Below are 17,105 nucleotides of genomic sequence, written 5' to 3' on the forward strand. Positions count from 1 at the left end.
TATCCCCAAACATTTACGTAGAAAGGGCAGTCCAAGATCACAAAAGTTGATTTTCTGTGGCTACGAGACAGGTTCGAAAGCCTGGAGATTTGCTTTCCCAGATGGCGATCGTTCACGAGTCATAATCAGCAGGAGCGCTGAGTTTTGTGAGCAGCAAGGCTGGAAAAGGATTCACGGAAATCCTGAGGTGCTCACAGATCCGTTCAGCGATCTTGATTATGAAGATCAGCCAGTTACACCTGCCAGTGGTGCAGAAGGTGGTCAACCTGCTGGTGTTTCGGGCCGCATTCCCGAACACGACCAGGGTGCAGTGTCAGAGGGGGCAATCCCAAAGAGACAGGTGAAGACAGAACCAAGGAGTGCACCCACATCTCCAGAAGTAGCTAGGAGAAGCAAGCGAGGTAGGTCTCCAAGGTCTCCAACAGGGAAGCCCAGTCCAGGGGGACATAGCAAGCGCAGTAGGTCGCTTGGTGGTTCACCAGACGCCAGGGACTCCCAGGCTGAGTCTAGCACGTCTGGGTCAGGGGGCGAGTCACCGGTGGTGCCACGGCGTTCCAAGCGCACTACAAAGGGGAAACCTCCTGACAAGTTCCAAGCCACTAATGTTTGGGCCGGTTTTGCTCACTGCGAACCGGAAAGCTTCGCTGAGGTGCAGAGATTACCTCAGGCAGAATCCAGCAAGTGGCAACAAGCAATGGAGAAAGAACTTAGTGCCATGAAATCTCTTGGAGTTTTCACGCTGACCACTTTGCCAGCTGGACAGCAAGCTGTGAGCTGTCGCTGGGGCTATAGATTGAAACCCACTGCAAGTGGAGAGCCACAATATAAGGCTAGATTGGTGGCAAGAGGTTTCAGCCAGAGGCCAGGAGTGCATTACTCACAAGTCTATGCACCCACGTCCCGTAGTGAAACAATGAGATTGCTTCTTGCTGTAGCAGCGCAGAGAGGCGCAGAAGCTGCTCATTTTGACATTGATGTCGCCTACTTAAACGCACCGCTGCAGGAGGAAATCTATATGCTACCTCCTCCGGGTTTTGAGGGCGACAGGTCAGGTCTGGTAAATCTGCTGAGCCGAGAGGCAGCAAAGCCCAGTGTGATGAACAGCTCCAATGTTGGGTGGATGCTGATTGGGCTTGCGGCTCAGACAGGAAGTCAATTTCTGGAATGGTGGTAAAATTTGGAGGTTCGGTAATTGGCTGGAGGTCAAAAAAGCAGAGTTTAATTGCTCTGTCATCCACTGAGGCAGAGTTCAGTGCTCTTTCAGAAATGTGTCGAGAGCTTGAATTCTACAAGTGCCTAGTGCAGGAAGTGTGTGAGAAGTGTTACCTACCCATCACCATATGGGAGGATAACCAGCCATGCCTGAAGTTGGCTGAATCCGGTCAATTCAACGCACGAACCAAACATCTGGATATTCGGTTCAAAAATGTGCATGAGAGCGTTAGGACAAATGTGGTCAAGTTGAAATATTGTCCTAGCGAAATGAATCTTGCCGATGGATTCACAAAGCCCTTGAGTTTCCAGAAACACGAAGTTTTCTGTGATGGGTTAAATGTTAAATGAAATGTATATATGTCTACCCAGGATTGCGAACGAGAGGGGGTGTCAGGTTTTCTGGGCATCTTAGAGTTAATGATGCAAGAGGCGTTCTGATCCTGGGAGTTTAGCCTTGCCCACTGTAATACGGGCACTTTTCCTTTGTCTAGAAAAGGGGAGGTTTGGTTTCACTTTCCCCTTCTCTGCATTCTTCTGCCTTATTTCTGTGTTCAGTGTACTGTTACTGCTGTTTGTTAGTTTGCTGCAAGCATGCAGCTCAAGTCTGGAGGACTTGTGTGTGTGTGCTACTAAATAAAGCCTAGTTTAGTTTAGTAGCACTGGCGTCTGTCAAGTTATTTCACGACGCCACGGAGAAGCAGACCTAAAAAGCCATCGCGACGCTGTGCTTAACTCTGCAACTGGAGAACGCTAAGGGCGAAGCAGAAGTGTGCCTGGGCGCCATTGATGTCGGAGACGATCGTAAAGGTGATTGATTGCAGTGCCGGCCAGCAGCACTACTTGGGTCAAAGGTTTTATGACCCAATATCAACACTATTCAAAACAGTCTACTTGGAAGCAAGTCCACTGACTTCAGTGGGACTTACTCCCAGGTAAATGTTTATAGACTTGCCTTTTGGAGCAGATTTACAGGGCCCACAGGGGATGTACAGGCAGGGAAGATCCACTGCACAGCTAAAACTCCTTGCAGTAAGTGATGCCGTTTAATGGGAAACCACATTAGTGACTTAAAAACACAGACTTTAAGATGGAGTGGCTTTCCAGTCTTTCTCAGGCTTATGTGGAGAAGCCAGGTTAATAGCTTTATTGAATATTTCAGTGGCTTTATCCAGATTGCCTCTTTGCACTTCAGTTACCCCCATAGATGCCAGAGATTGAATCTTGGGACCATTTACATGGGTGGGATTGGAATGTTTTTCTTTGTTACTAATTGCCAAGTGGGATTTTTAAATTACCTAAAAGTGTACAGTGATGCAAAGTGTGGTTTCAAGCCTTGGGCTACTCTATACAGGAAAAAATAATCATTGAATATATTAAATGTTGATGTTTTAATGACACTATTTCCTGATTATTATGTTGTAGTATTTGATAGGTTATGAAATAACATCTTTTCGAAACCCTGTTTTCAGAAATCATATCCCTCAATTAAACTCTTTGGCAGGTATTCAGCAATTCTTATATGCATGGCAAATGTGGAATTCATAACACTAACCCGTAACACTATTTTGACAGCTATTGCTTATGTATTGATTGGCAGTGGCCTTTATGATGAAGCTGTGCGGCACTTCTCCACAATGCTCCAGGTGATTTTTCACTCCTATTACATTGTAGTTTTAGACTTAGATAATAGAACTCCCCAAGGTAGAATTCCTGCCTTCCTAGAGAAGAGTGACAGATGGCAGAAACTGATTAGCCAATATACTGTAACATAATTGAAGATGGATGGATGGAATGGAAACTTGAATCTATAAAAGGGAAATGGGCCTGAGGGTAACTCCTTGAAGGTTTATGTGATGGGAAAAGCTCATATGCAGCCAGAGAAAAGTCATTTTAAGAATGAGAGCAGAATTATCACAGAGAATTGTAGCAAAATATTTTTATATTATGCAAATGGTAATCATAATAGTGAAACACCTTATTGCAAGTATTTTCTGAACAGTTGGCCTCCTTTATATGATGTATTCAGGGATTTAATATACTTCTGTCTAGTTGAGGCTGGTTGCTTTGGCAAGTAAGGATTTCTTCCAGACTACTGGGCAAGGGAAGCTTTTATAAGACTGGAAGAGTTTGTTTACTTTCTTTCAGGCCTATTGATGTATCACAAAATGATCTATTCAATTATTGTAATTTGCTTTGGGTTGCCTTGGGCAATTTAAACCGACTAACAAATTTAATTATTAATAATAATAACTTAGACATGCATAATCTGACTGGCTAGTAAAAAATAATAATATGTGGGCTAGAAACCTGTGGACATTCATTCAGGTTGAGTTTACTGAACAAATAGCAATCAAATATTAGTCATTAACCTGATACCAAACTGGAACCTATTCAGTTGTGAATTGTTCCACGCTATCTCCAGTTTTGCAACTGAATATATAAATATATTAGTAAACCTAGCTTACATTTGAATAATATTGATTTAACAATAATCTGATTGTCTTTAATATTGTTAAATCAGTAGCTTTCAATAAAAGAGTTAAAAATGTATACAGAAGGATATAGGTTGATGTGAAGAGGGATATGGATGTTATTGGAAATGTTACATGGGGAGGCAACTTAGCTTAACTTGACATGCAGCTTCTTGGGGTCTTGATAGGAAAATTCCACAAACTATAATTCAGCAGGCATGTCTACTCTGAATCATAGCCCAAAATGATTACACTATTGTAAAGGTTCAGGCTGGAAGGTTTTGGTAGGAGGACAGTGTTAAATTCCTTGGTCCATAACTGCTGCAAGTCCCAAACTAGATATGACATGTGTCCATGTATGATTTTGAGTGGGGGAAATGGCTGGCAGAGAAAGAGTTCAATAGTGCTACTATTCATCTACTCAAATTCACAGCCACCTAAAGGTGATTTTGGTGGCAGTGGGAAATGTCAGCAGAACTTGGCACATCACATATAAGTTCAACTCCTTCAGGCCCAAACTATATGACTTTGAAAAGCAGCTCTGCTGCCCTAATCACCAGAACACTTTTCACTTCTCCTGTTGTATTATGGAAATTTTGTGTAGCTGTAATTTATGCATTCATGTACTAGAATGTATTATTTAGTATATGACTATGAAATGAGATTTGAAACTACAGTATATCAAAGAAGAGGCCTGAAATGAGCAATGGGCTTTAAAATAATAAAAATGCAGAGGTTAATAAGCAGTTTACAGAGACAGTGCAGAGACTAAAGGAGCACACACACTCCACTCCTATAGTAGTTCCCCCTTTGGAGCATCTTCTGTGTAAAACTGCCCACCAAGCTGCTCTTTAATTGTGTGCATAAGCCCAAAGTAACTCCTTAGAAATGCAAATGAATGTGGATGAAATGCATGAATTTTGGCTTTAGTTATGTATGATGGAATGTAGCATTCACTATTAGGACAAGTGGCACCTTCTAAAGATTATTTATTTTGCTTCAAATAGGAGCAACCAGAGCTTGTTAGTGCAATTTATGGACGAGGGATAGCATATGGAAAGAAAGGGCTGCATGTGAGTATAACATTTTTAAAGCTGCACATGATAATGAATGCCATAATATATATGCATTAGCCAGGGCTGGCCTAAGGCATTTTGGTGCTTGAGGTGAACAAAAAAAGTCACCTCACCTGGTATTCAGAGGTAGACTGCTCCTGAACCTGGAGGCTCTATTTGCTTCTTACAGTAAACAGGGTTAGAATTGCAACTTTGCCTAGGACAGAAGATTTGCAATAATGAGGTGGGGGTTGATATTGGTTGGTTGCTTCATGCTGATCTAGACAGCCGTGTGAAGGATTCTCTTTTCCTTCAGGATTGTTGGGATCAGACACTGCTGTCACCATCTGCACATTTTTTATGGACAACATCAGTTTTGTGAAGTTTTCTTCTGTTCCACTCCATGACTCCATACTCTCCACTTCCAGGGAAGCAGCTCCCCCAGAAGCAGGCATGGCATTCTAGCTAATGATTTTTGCTCAAGAGGAATGTACTTATTCCAAACCCAGAAGTTATTTGTACAGTCCCTTCACTTCCCATTGCTTTTTAGGATACATATTAATATTTTTGCAACAACAATAATGATAAAGTATAAATGATAAAGATTTTTATTTCCCTTCTACCACCTGAGGCACTTGCCTCATGGTGCTTCATGGGCAGGCCAGCCCTGGCAATAGCAGATTCATGATGGTCCCATAGTAACTGGAATACTTAGCCTTGTTTGTTCTGATGTTGCATGTATGTGACTCTTAGCACACATAAAAATATTCCATGATGAAACCAAGAATTTTGATTCACTGAGTTTTGTACCATTTAAAAATTGTCACCATAACCTCCCTGTGACTAAGCATACATTGTTACTTACATATTTCCCCCCATTTTTAAGGATATAAAAAATGCAGAGCTAGCTTTGTTTGAGCTGAGCAGAGTCATTAGTCTGGTCCCAGATCAAGCTGAAGTGTTTGAGCAGCGAGCAGAGGTACTTCCTCCACTTTTAAAAGACTTTCTGATGTCTCTACCTTATCTAGTTGTTATTTTGTTTATCCAGTTATTTTCTGTATGTTTCTATATGTTTATTGTTGAAAGTTCTTGGTCATATTCCTAATAATATATTATATGAATTAAGATTTGATGTTCATCAATATACAGCTATCAATACATTCAGACAAAAATAAAATAGAATAAAAATACCAAAGTTACAAAACCTATTCAATTATGAACATGAATACACAAATTGAAAAGCATAATTACACTAGTGTTTGTAGCTGTCAGCCTTCAGAGGGTCCGTGAATGTCATTAACTCTTCATTTTCTTTGTTAATGTATAGAAGGATGCTTGTAATAATAAATGCAACAATTTTTTTATAAGTTATACAGATGGGCTTAGAAAAAATTTAGTAGGAAGAAATATGTCATTTCAGTAGAACCCAAACCCACTTTTTCTCCTTCAGCCCCTTAATACCTGACAAAATGAATAGGTCTTAGTCCGCTTTTAAAAGTTAAATAGATGTGATGTAATATATGCATGTGCTCCAATCAATTTTAATGTACAATTTTTTTACACAAACAATGCACTTGTTTAATTACTCAACGCAAAATTAATTTTTGTGCATAGTTATTACATGTTGCAACCTAAAATCATTTTGAAAATGAAGGATTATTTGTACAATCTTGCTCAAAGTATTATCTTGGTTTTACAGATACTGTCACCTCTGGGTCAAATGAGTGAAGCGCTGGCTGACCTCACTAAAGCTATTCAGCTAAAACCCTCTGCACGACTTTACCGACACAGAGGTACTCTTTACTTCATATCTGAGGTTAGTTTTCAGTTGAGCACCTGCAGAGAATGAGTTGGTACAGGTGTTTAGTCCCAAGGGTCATCTTTGCAATGTATTATAACCTACAAGCTAATCTATCTATCTCCTTTAAAGAGAACTGAGTTTGGGAGGCAGGGGGAGATCTCCCACTCTCTTGCCCGATCTCTTGCAACAAGATAGCTTTACAGAAGCTGTCTGAGGAAACAGATTCAGGTACTTTAGACTGGGAGAAACTGCTGATACATATTTTTGTTCAGCGCCTATTTTTGCAGGAAGGGTGTACAAAAGCAATTTTCGTGATGATTTTCTAAAAAGTTTTTAATTTGTTTATTTAAGGCACATATATACTGCTTTTTCTTTAAAGAGTTCAAGGCAGAACACAGAATTATTATTATTTTTTTAAAAAAACTTTTTTTCATTCTTTTAGAGCACCAACTTAGTTAAAAAGATTGCTACTTCAAAAGTAGAAGGAACAGCTGGTATCTGTAGAGATTGTGGAAGCAGATTATTTCTAGGGACTTTTCTTGACTTATTACCACTCCAGTTTCTTCAGTTACCATAATTTAGGTTGCTTTTCCCCTGGAACCATTATAAAAATAGAGGGAACATGTTTCTTTTGTAACCTACTGAATTCAGTGAAGCTCCCAAGTAATAGGTCTAGGATTGTAGCCTAAGACCGCCATAAACTGTTCTTTTCATTTTAAGAGTTAATAATTTTGTGGTTTGGAAGGCTTGGTATCCTGTAACTACAACATTATTTGTGTTGCCTTTGTGTTAGATCTAGCAGTTTTCTGTCTGATGGTAGTTGTTTTTCTGTCACAGGACTATTCAAGTGCCCATGAAGACTTTCAGAACTCCCTTGAACTAAACAAAAACCAGCCTATAGCTATGCTTTACAAAGGTTTAACATTTTTTCACAGAGGACTTCTAAAGGTAATTATTTTGAATAACTGTGCAATTTCTATTATATGTGTGACGAATGCATATGTTTGTTAGTTTGTTAGTTAGTTTATTGAATTTATATACTGCCCTTTGGCTGGAGGTATGTTACAAAGTCTGCTTTATGAATGTACCAAGCCAGAGTGTTTAGCCTTATCTACTCCGAGTGTCTTTCCAAAGGTCCAGACAGGGGCCTTTACACAGCTTTTCATACCTGTTAGTTGTAACGGAGTTGTTTAATGAGAATGGAACACTTTTGACATGTCAGATTCAAAATGTTTCAGCAGTAACTACCTTAATTTGTATCTAAGAGACTTCATAGTAACATAATTGTATCAAATAATTGCATGTATCTAATTTATCTGTTGGCATTACCTCTATTTGAGTGTTTGGGTTGGTGCTTAAAATATCTGATAGATAAATATAGAACAATCTAGAGAGATTTTAAAGTTGTTTAGTCCCCCACTCCTGTCCTTGATGTTAGTTGAGTTTATCATTTGGTTGATAGACCTTATACATTTGTGTTATCACAAATTTGCCTATTAGTAGATTGATTGTGTGATGCTAAGAGAGGTTAGCTTTTTGGACATTTCATATTTCAGTTTCTGAGGACATTTTTGCACATGCAGTTATAAATATATTGTCCAATGTATTGCCTTGTGTTTGCCTGTATAGATCTTCCACAAAGTATTTCCATAATTATTTTTTAAAAATCCCAATAGGAATTATTAATCTTAATAGCACAATATTTTAATTAACAAGAGTAAATGGTTGTGTTTTCCCAGGAAGCTATTGAATCATTCAAAGAAGCCCTTAAGCAGAAAGCAGATTTTATTGATGCATATAAAAGTCTGGGGCAGGCCTATCGGTAAGCAAAATGCCTTTACATTTCAGTCTTCGACCCTCAAATGTGAATTGTGTAAGGAACATATAGAAGGGAAGTTTCCATCCTGTTGTTATGGAATATTAGATATTAAAACCAATATTAGATATTGTTGATCGTGGGAAATTAACTGACGCGATGAACAGGATGATGTGAAGGGAAGGCCGCCCAGAGCATTCTAGGGGGCTCCTTTTATTGAAAACTCACAGCTAAGTTAACCATTAACATACAGAGAGAACTCCAAAGACCAAATAAGGAAAGGTGTGCCTTCTGATACCAAATATGGAAGTTGCTCCTTTGGCTACACCCATGTGACATCTTCATTGTGTACGTGACTTGATGCATGCTTACAGCTCTATCACTCACCCCCTCCTCTAAACACCTCATGATCTCCAGTACTTTTCCACCTATTCCTTTGTTCTCCTGCTCTGCCTAAACATGTGTTTCCCAACTTGGTGCCCACAGAGCCAAATGGTATGCCAAATGAAGCTCTGTAGCTTACCTAATTTAGTGTGGTATGCCAACACTGTATATTAATTATTCTAATTATTCTATCTAGACAAGAGCGGCGTGGTATGCCAACGCCTGGCTAAACTATAATTCCCACATCTCCCCCTTTTATTAAATTTATTAAATGCAAAAGGCCAAATCAGTTAGATGAGCAAGGGTGTCAGCATATCTGTGTCAAGCGTGGAAAGTCACTTCTGTGAGAGGGTAAGGAATGCCGCTTTTATGGGCATAATGTGTATGTCATGAGGCAAAACTTGTGCAACAATTGCATTAACCTTGTAAACCTTTTCATATGAAACATTATACAAACATAAACTTTATATAAAACCCTATGTACACTTTGCAAACAACAATGAAACAATTAGCAATAAGAATACTTTTTAGTCTCTCAGAAAGTGAGGGCTCAATATCTTAATGTCTGTGTCAAAAGTTCAACAAAATAAACTTGTTCCTCAATGGAGGGGTGGTGTCTTCTATAAACGTGTTGTTGACACATTAATGTTGTTATGTTCATGTGTCTGCAACGAGTTAGTGGTAGACAAGTAAAAGCTGCCATGATGTGATGAGAGAGCCTTGATTTCTCCCCAAGTGACATGATGATGCTGTAGTGCCTCTCTGTGGGTCTTGAATCTGGAACGCTATAGCAACACGCGATTCTGGTCCCTCTGGGGGTCATGGATTTGTAGTGCGGCCAGGTTGAGCATCGGGTCTGGTCTGGTCTGGTCCTGGATCTGCAGTGATGCTAGGTTGGGCGTCAGGTGAAACATTGGATCCTGACGCCAATCCATCTCTCCATGGTTTCATGTAGCGAGCTGTTTACGCAGTGAACTGGAACCAAACTAAATCTGAAAAAGTAAGCACAAAAACGTAGCCCCGCCCATTTCCCCTGTGGTTTGGGATTGGCCAAAATGATTTCCAATTGGAGCTAATAAATTTGAATTAATAAATTTGTAATGTTTAAATAAATTTGTGATGTTTAAATTTAGAACTTAGAAACTTTAGCTACCATTCCTGATTTGCGGGGAAACCATTTCCACTTTTTTCCTTTTAATTTTGAGAAAAGCAGCCTTTAAGGTGCTGTGAAATCTCTTAATAATCATTCCAAATCAATAATAAATTTCCAATTTTTGACAAAACTCTGCAAAATTATGACTATAGTAAGCAGGTTTTGAGAACTTGCCTTGTGGCTTCTCCTTTCTTGAGGAGTTGTCCAAATATAATGAGAATGCGTCCAAAAAACGAAAACAAAGGAAAAATATTGTGTTGCCAAATTACATTTGCTTGTAAACCCTCTGGGATTTAAACCAGTAGAAGATGATGGTGCAGTCTGAGAACATTGAAGACACTGCTCTAAGATAGCTGTTGCATGTTCTAAAGAAGCTAAAACCTTTTTTTCCAACTCTTTTTGCATGTTGGTGAAACATAGCATGACTGTCCCATGATGGGATCTAATATGAGCCACATAAAGCTGGCAACTGCATGCTTGTAATAACTGTTGCCATGTTAGAAACAAACTTAAAAGATTTTCTGCTATGCTTGGTGTGATATAGATCCTGAAAGAAAAGCAAATAACCTGACAAATATACTATCTAAAATAATATTAATATCCTGCATTAGGAATTCTTGAAGTGCTAAAGTTACTACAGCTAATTCTTGGACCTCGATCAATAAAAAATTATAAGAGCATCTTGTAAAGGTTGCTGTGCAATTATAGAATAAACTTAATTAGATCAAAAGCAAACAGATGAGGATCTGATAGAATATGATAAGAAATCTTTTTCCACATAGTCTGTTAAAACTGTTTGCAATTGTATAAACCATTCTCTCCTATTCCCTCAGTGTCAGAGGGATCACTATATCAACTAAATCTAAATATCAAAACTTTACTTCTCTCTCTAATTTTAAATATACTACAATATTAACAATAAAACTTAGTGTATGCACTAGAGAAATCTATTCTAAATTAGCAAAAAACTTTCTCTTTAGCTGCCTGTGCTTCTGAATTTCCTGTTGTTGGCCAGCTATGGAGATGAGGATTAAAGACAATGCTGTGCCATCCTGGCATTAACCCTTTGAAATACTGCCTGTTTTACTGATGTTAAAGCAACAAGGTCTGCTAAAAACCAGTTCTGCTGGATTCCTTGTAAATCTCAAAGCTTCAAACAAAAGAAAAGAATAACTGAAAATAAGAAAAGAGAATCTGCCACCTTAATTTGTAATATCTGTGAATGAGAATATGTTTATAGGCCAAATATAAGAATGACTTCTGCAGCTGAACTTTTTTCAGGAGTAATATGCAAACTAAAATTAAGCCAAATTGTTCAAAATTTATTCCAGCCATCCAGGTGCAAAACTCTTGTAATGCGCCAGATAAACCTCTAGATGGCGTTTCAAAGCCTGTGCCATATCATGCCTAGTGGTAAAACTTTTTTACACAATGGAATGGTGAAAAAACAATACTCAAAATTACCTGGAAGCTTACTTGTAATCAAATTAGGATTAGGCAAAACCACATTGTAACAATCTTTTTACTTGCCTGATATTTACAAAAAATTAGTGAAATGCTAAATGATTAATTGCCAATGCTTTAAGAATTAATTACTTCTCCTGAGTAAATGCTGTAACTGTTTTTCTCAAATAGGGTCTGTAAAACATCATGCTATAGGTAGGCAGTGAGCTTAGAAAGACCTATGATTTTTCTCTAATTATCTATAACTAACTTATTACTAACTTTTTCATTAAACTGCTTCATTAAGTCCCTTCCCCACAAGTTAACATGAATGGGAAGGACTGCAATGTGCCTTTTGAGTTCCTCAGATACCCCAGACTAAAGTTGAGTCTTTAATGGGCCAATCTGGGGGCCACTGCTTGGCAGAGATTAGCATACCTCAAAAAGACCTGCCATTTAATAAGTATGTTTTGGCAAGAGTCCCTTTAATTGAGATGGCATAAGAATAACAACCCCATGGAAAATCTATCTTCCTAATTAATTCTATTCCTACACTACCATTCCTATAAGCTCCTTCTCACCTATCCTGCAATCTCTTTAAAGGAAGGTTTCCCAAACCTTATTCTGCCTTGCCTCAGGGTCCCCTAAAATGAAAATTTCTCTGAATGTGCCTTTCAGTTAATAGCAACAATCAAAAAACCTTGAAGTCTAAAAGAAATTTAAGAGAAATTCAAACAAAGAGATTCAAACACGTGGGAAAAGCCAAACCATGTCATTTCAAAACTAGCCCTCCCCCCCCACTCACACGAGGGGAGGGGGAAGCTGCCTTTGTTTCTCAGCCACCCTCGTTTGCATTGCCCAACAAAAACCTTTCTTCAAAATAACTTTCTTAAAAGGCCAGGTATTACAAAACAGAGGTAGAAAGGGGGATTGGCTACCATGTGCTTCTGGCAGCAGCAACAATAACAAAAACAATAATATCAAAACCAACAAACAGAATTCCCTTAAACAATTCCTGCCAGCTGTCTGCTTGCCCTGCTTCCTCCTTGCCTTTTCAAAACACTCCTACCTGCATAGTACGGAAAGACTGAAGCTCTGCTTTTAACCCTTTCCTGAATCTCAGTGCCTCAGCTCTCATTGACTCCTTTAGAGAAGAAACTGATGACTTAGCTCTCTGAAATGCTGACATTACCTGCAAATCTGAGAGCGAAGGGTTAACATCCCCTTCTGTTGGGAGCAGAGGATCTCCCTGTGTAAATGAAGAACGCAAGCCTGTTTCCAGGAAGCTAGTCCTCTGCTCTCTCAAAACCTGATAAGATACAGGAGCCCACTGATACTGAATTTGCCCCTGGGCATCTACAACCCATGAAACAAATTCCATAGCAGTAAGCGTCCCTATCAATTGCTCTGTCCTAAAACCCATTCTAATTGCTCCTGGAGAATTAGCTAGCAAAACTGTTGCCTCGGAGACTAATGGCACAGTAGGAGGGGTGATTTCCCGATCTCCTGTGACCAAAAAATCTCTCTGAGGCTCTAACTGCAGTTTTGAGAGCGAAGGGGGAGAGACCCCTTTTTCTGGGAGTGAGAAATCTGATGGGGGTGCCTTGAAATCTACTGGATGAATGACCCATCTTCTCAATAACATCCCTGCATGAAAACATCCCATAACAAAAGATTTAGCTATGAGAACTGCTTCCTGAATTCCTGCCTGACTAAAAATCTTAATGACTAAACTTTCTGCATGCTTCTATACCTGAATTCCTAATGTCTGCATACTCACCGGGAGCTCTTGAGCTGTGGATCCAAAAGGCTTTACCCTGCCTTTGAGTGAGTGTTCAGCTTATCACGTCGGGGTCACCAGATGTTGTTATGGAATTTTAGATATTAAAACCAATATTAGATATTGTTGATCGTGGGAAATTAACTGACGCGATGAACAGGATGATGTGAAGGGAAGGCCGCCCAGAGCATTCTAGGGGGCTCCTTTTATTGAAAACTCACAGCTAAGTTAACCATTAACATACAGAGAGAACTCCAAAGACCAAATAAGGAAAGGTGTGCCTTCTGATACCAAATATGGAAGTTGCTCCTTTGGCTACACCCATGTGACATCTTCATTGTGTACGTGACTTGATGCATGCTTACAGCTCTATCACTCACCCCCTCCTCTAAACACCTCATGATCTCCAGTACTTTTCCACCTATTCCTTTGTTCTCCTGCTCTGCCTAAACATGTGTTTCCCAACTTGGTGCCCACAGAGCCAAATGGTATGCCAAATGAAGCTCTGTAGCTTACCTAATTTAGTGTGGTATGCCAACACTGTATATTAATTATTCTAATTATTCTATCTAGACAAGAGCGGCGTGGTATGCCAACGCCTGGCTAAACTATAATTCCCACACCATCCAGACTGTGTTATGCTGGTTTGTTAAAATGTTCGGATATCACTTTAGTGATATAATATGAGACTGAAACTTAACTCCAATAATTTAATGGGGGGCAAGTTATTTTAAGATTACTTTGAAATAAAAAGACTTCCTTTGCCTAAAATAATATATACTTTCAAAGTCATTTTCCTGACTTTTTATATCTTAAACTGATTAAATTAGATAATACAGTCAGATACATATCTAAGGAGTAGGAACAATTGCGGCCTAATCTTCAGTACATGCATGTAGGATTGCTGCTTGAAAAAAAAACAGTTATTGTTGAACTTATTTTTTCTATGATACTGATTTTTAGAGCCCAAATTGGTTAATTTCAGTAAATAGCAACTTTACTAAATAAACATTTTAATTGCTGCTTTTTGCTATTCATTTATCACTTTAGAGAGCTTGGTAACTTTGAAGCTGCTACAGAAAACTTTCAAAAGGCACTGATGCTAAATCAAAATCACGTTCAGACAATACAACTTGGGGGAATGATGCTTTATCATCATGGTAGCCTGAATGAAGCTCTGAAAAACTTTAAGGTAAGCAATTGTGACGAATTACAGCAGTTCCATCATATATACTCATTATATCTGTGTGTGCTGTATGTGGTTATTATATAAGCAAACAAACATACATAAATCAGACACCTTTAGGCTATTAAGCTCTCAAATGCACATACAATCACAAAGACTTGCATGTTCCCTGTTATATATAAGAAAAGTTGCAGCCTTCTTGAGGGCTTCACTTAGATTGAAAGACTGTCTTGATATTTCTGTCCAGTGGATAACAGTAGAAATGGGCTGAACAAAAACCTTTTCCCTGTGGAAGGTTTCTGCTTGTTTGTTTTAAAAACTGGCACATTGCTTCTCCTTTTCTTCTAACTTCCACATAGACTTGAGACGGCTGGGACGAATTACTTTTCTGCTGTCATGGATGTGTGGATAAAGAGTAAATAAAGATCTGTGGTCTGTTTATCTGCAATCTCACAAATATATTGATTATTCTCTTTTCGATTTTCTAGAGGTGTCTGCAACTAGAACCATATAATGAAGTGTGCCAGTATATGAAAGGTCTTAGTCATGTTGCTATGGGGCAATTTTATGAAGGAATAAAAGCTCAAACTAAAGTTATGTTAAATGATCCTTTGCCTGGTCAGAAAGCTAGTACAGAGTACCTGAAAGTGAAATACCTCAGAGGTAAGTTTCTGCTAATGAAATATTCATTGTTTCATACCCAGATCCAGGACTTTTTTTCAGCCAGAACTCAGTTCCAGCACTTCTTGGGTGGGCACCATTGCCATTATAAGGGAACAAGGTTCATGGTGTGTTCCAGCACCTCTTTTTCTAGGAAAATAGCACTGCTCAAACCTATGTTAACTTAAGTATCAAATTTGTGGGCATTTTTTTAAAAAATGCTGTACTGTATTGTGAAATTCTTTACAGCTTTCTTACCTCAAAGAAGTACATAAAGGTAAAGGTACCCCTGACCATTAGATCCAGTCACGGACGACTCTGAGGTTGCAGGGCTCATCTTGCTCTATAGGCCGAGGGAGCTGGTGTTTGTCCACAGACAGCTTCCGGGTCAAGTGGCCAGCATGACTAAGCTGCTTCTGGCGAGCCAGAGCAGCACATGGAAACACCGTTTATCTTCCCACTGGAGCGGTACCTATTTATCTACTTGCACTTGACGTGCTTTCGAATTGCTAGGTGGGCAGGAACTGGGACCAAGCAACGAGAGCTCACCCCATCACGGGGATTCAAACCACCAACCTTCCAATCGGCAAGCCCTAGGCTCTGTGGTTTAGACCACAGTGCCACCCGTGTCCCTTAAAGAAGTACATAGCAGAAAGTTATTTTCAGGTTTACATACGGTGGTAAAAAGTACTTATTTAGGCTTGTACATCAATTCTAGCTATCCATGAAATTTATTGCTAATTGGCATGCCCTTTATGTAGATTTGTTTTTAAGTGAAAATATAAAGTTATATATATGACTACTTACGTAACTATTGGCTCAGGATATTTTTTCCTTAATAAAGACTTTGTGCAGTTTTCTATATGTACCCTGATTAATTGGATATGGTTTGCCAAAGGGGATAGTATGTATTTCAAGGAAAGGGAGACATATTATTTTAATTATTTAGAAAGTTTATCAAAAGTCAAAAAAATTTTTTTTGAAGCGGTGTACATTGAAATGGCATTGTGAAGTTGTAAGGTTTAATGATTGCAGTGATGAAAGTTCCTCACTTAAAGAATCTCTGCTAATGGAAGAAATATTAGGGAAATGATCTACAAGTTTATACTACTTTATGGAAGTACAGTGCTTTTGTATGGAAGGGTCCCCAGATACACCATGTGAACAGTGAACAGTGACATGGTTGTAGTTTGTGTGTGGATTTGGGGGAGGGCCATAGATCAGGGGTAGAGCATCTGCAGAAGGTCCCAGTTCAATCCCTGGCATCTCCAGGTCAGGCTGGGGAAAATGCCTTTCTGAAACCCTGAAGAGCCACTGCCACTTAGTGTAGACAAGACCAAGCTAGATGAATCCAGCTCAGTATAAAGCAACTTCATATGAGCTCCTTATGTATTTTTCTTCAGCAGATCGCTTGAAAAGCATTTCACCTAGAGGTCATTTAAGTTGACTTGCAGGAAAAGGGGCTAAATGATATTTACTTCCTTCACAGAATATTCCCGCTATCTGCATGCCCACCTTGATACCCCACTTACAGAATATAATATAGATATGGATCTTCCTGGGAAGTTTAAAGATCATTGGGCCAAAAATCTTCCTTTTCTCATAGAAGACTATGAAGAGCAGCCAGGACTACAACCACATATAAAGTAAGTAACTAAATTTACCAATACTTGGGCTCTGGTGGAAATGTTTGCTAGTGGCCGTTCAAGGTTTAACTTTAATCACATGGCCTCAAATACAGGCTATGGTTTTATAGTATGTGTTTGTAACAGGTTCAAGTTGATTTCTAGCCTGCACCCACTCCAAGAATGTGTTCTGCTCAAAATGGACCTATTGAAATAAATGGACTTGTTAGTCTACTCTGAGTATGAATTAGTCATAACCCTTTATGTTTTTTGTTGCATTTTAGATCTCTAGCACCAATTTCCCAATACTAGTTTGTTGCTGTTCTATACTACTTTTATACTGGTTTTGTGCTGGTGTTGGGTTTTATGTTGGTTTTACTGAGTTACTTTATGATGTTTAATACCGGTATGTTGTTTGGTTGTATTATTGATCCATAACTTTTTAACCTGCCAAGGGGACTTAGTTGGTGGACAGCACAATAAGTAATATTAATTTATGGTCCATTTTGTTCTTGG

At 39.0% G+C, this 17,105-nt stretch overlaps 1 protein-coding gene across 1 annotated transcript in view; it reads left to right on the forward strand.

Moving 5' to 3' along the window:
- Positions 1-17,105, forward strand: part of TTC13 (tetratricopeptide repeat domain 13) — a 36,889-nt gene that overhangs the window by 6,140 nt on the left and 13,644 nt on the right. Inside the window, 9 exon segments of the mRNA XM_033144246.1 lie at positions 2,788-2,858; positions 4,694-4,759; positions 5,628-5,720; positions 6,441-6,557; positions 7,380-7,490; positions 8,282-8,364; positions 14,169-14,310; positions 14,793-14,967; positions 16,454-16,610. Of these exon segments, the coding sequence (XP_033000137.1) occupies positions 2,788-2,858; positions 4,694-4,759; positions 5,628-5,720; positions 6,441-6,557; positions 7,380-7,490; positions 8,282-8,364; positions 14,169-14,310; positions 14,793-14,967; positions 16,454-16,610 (1,015 nt within the window).

The sequence above is a fragment of the Lacerta agilis genome, chromosome 3 (assembly GCF_009819535.1).
Source record: "Lacerta agilis isolate rLacAgi1 chromosome 3, rLacAgi1.pri, whole genome shotgun sequence".
Lineage (NCBI taxonomy): Eukaryota > Metazoa > Chordata > Lepidosauria > Squamata > Lacertidae > Lacerta > Lacerta agilis.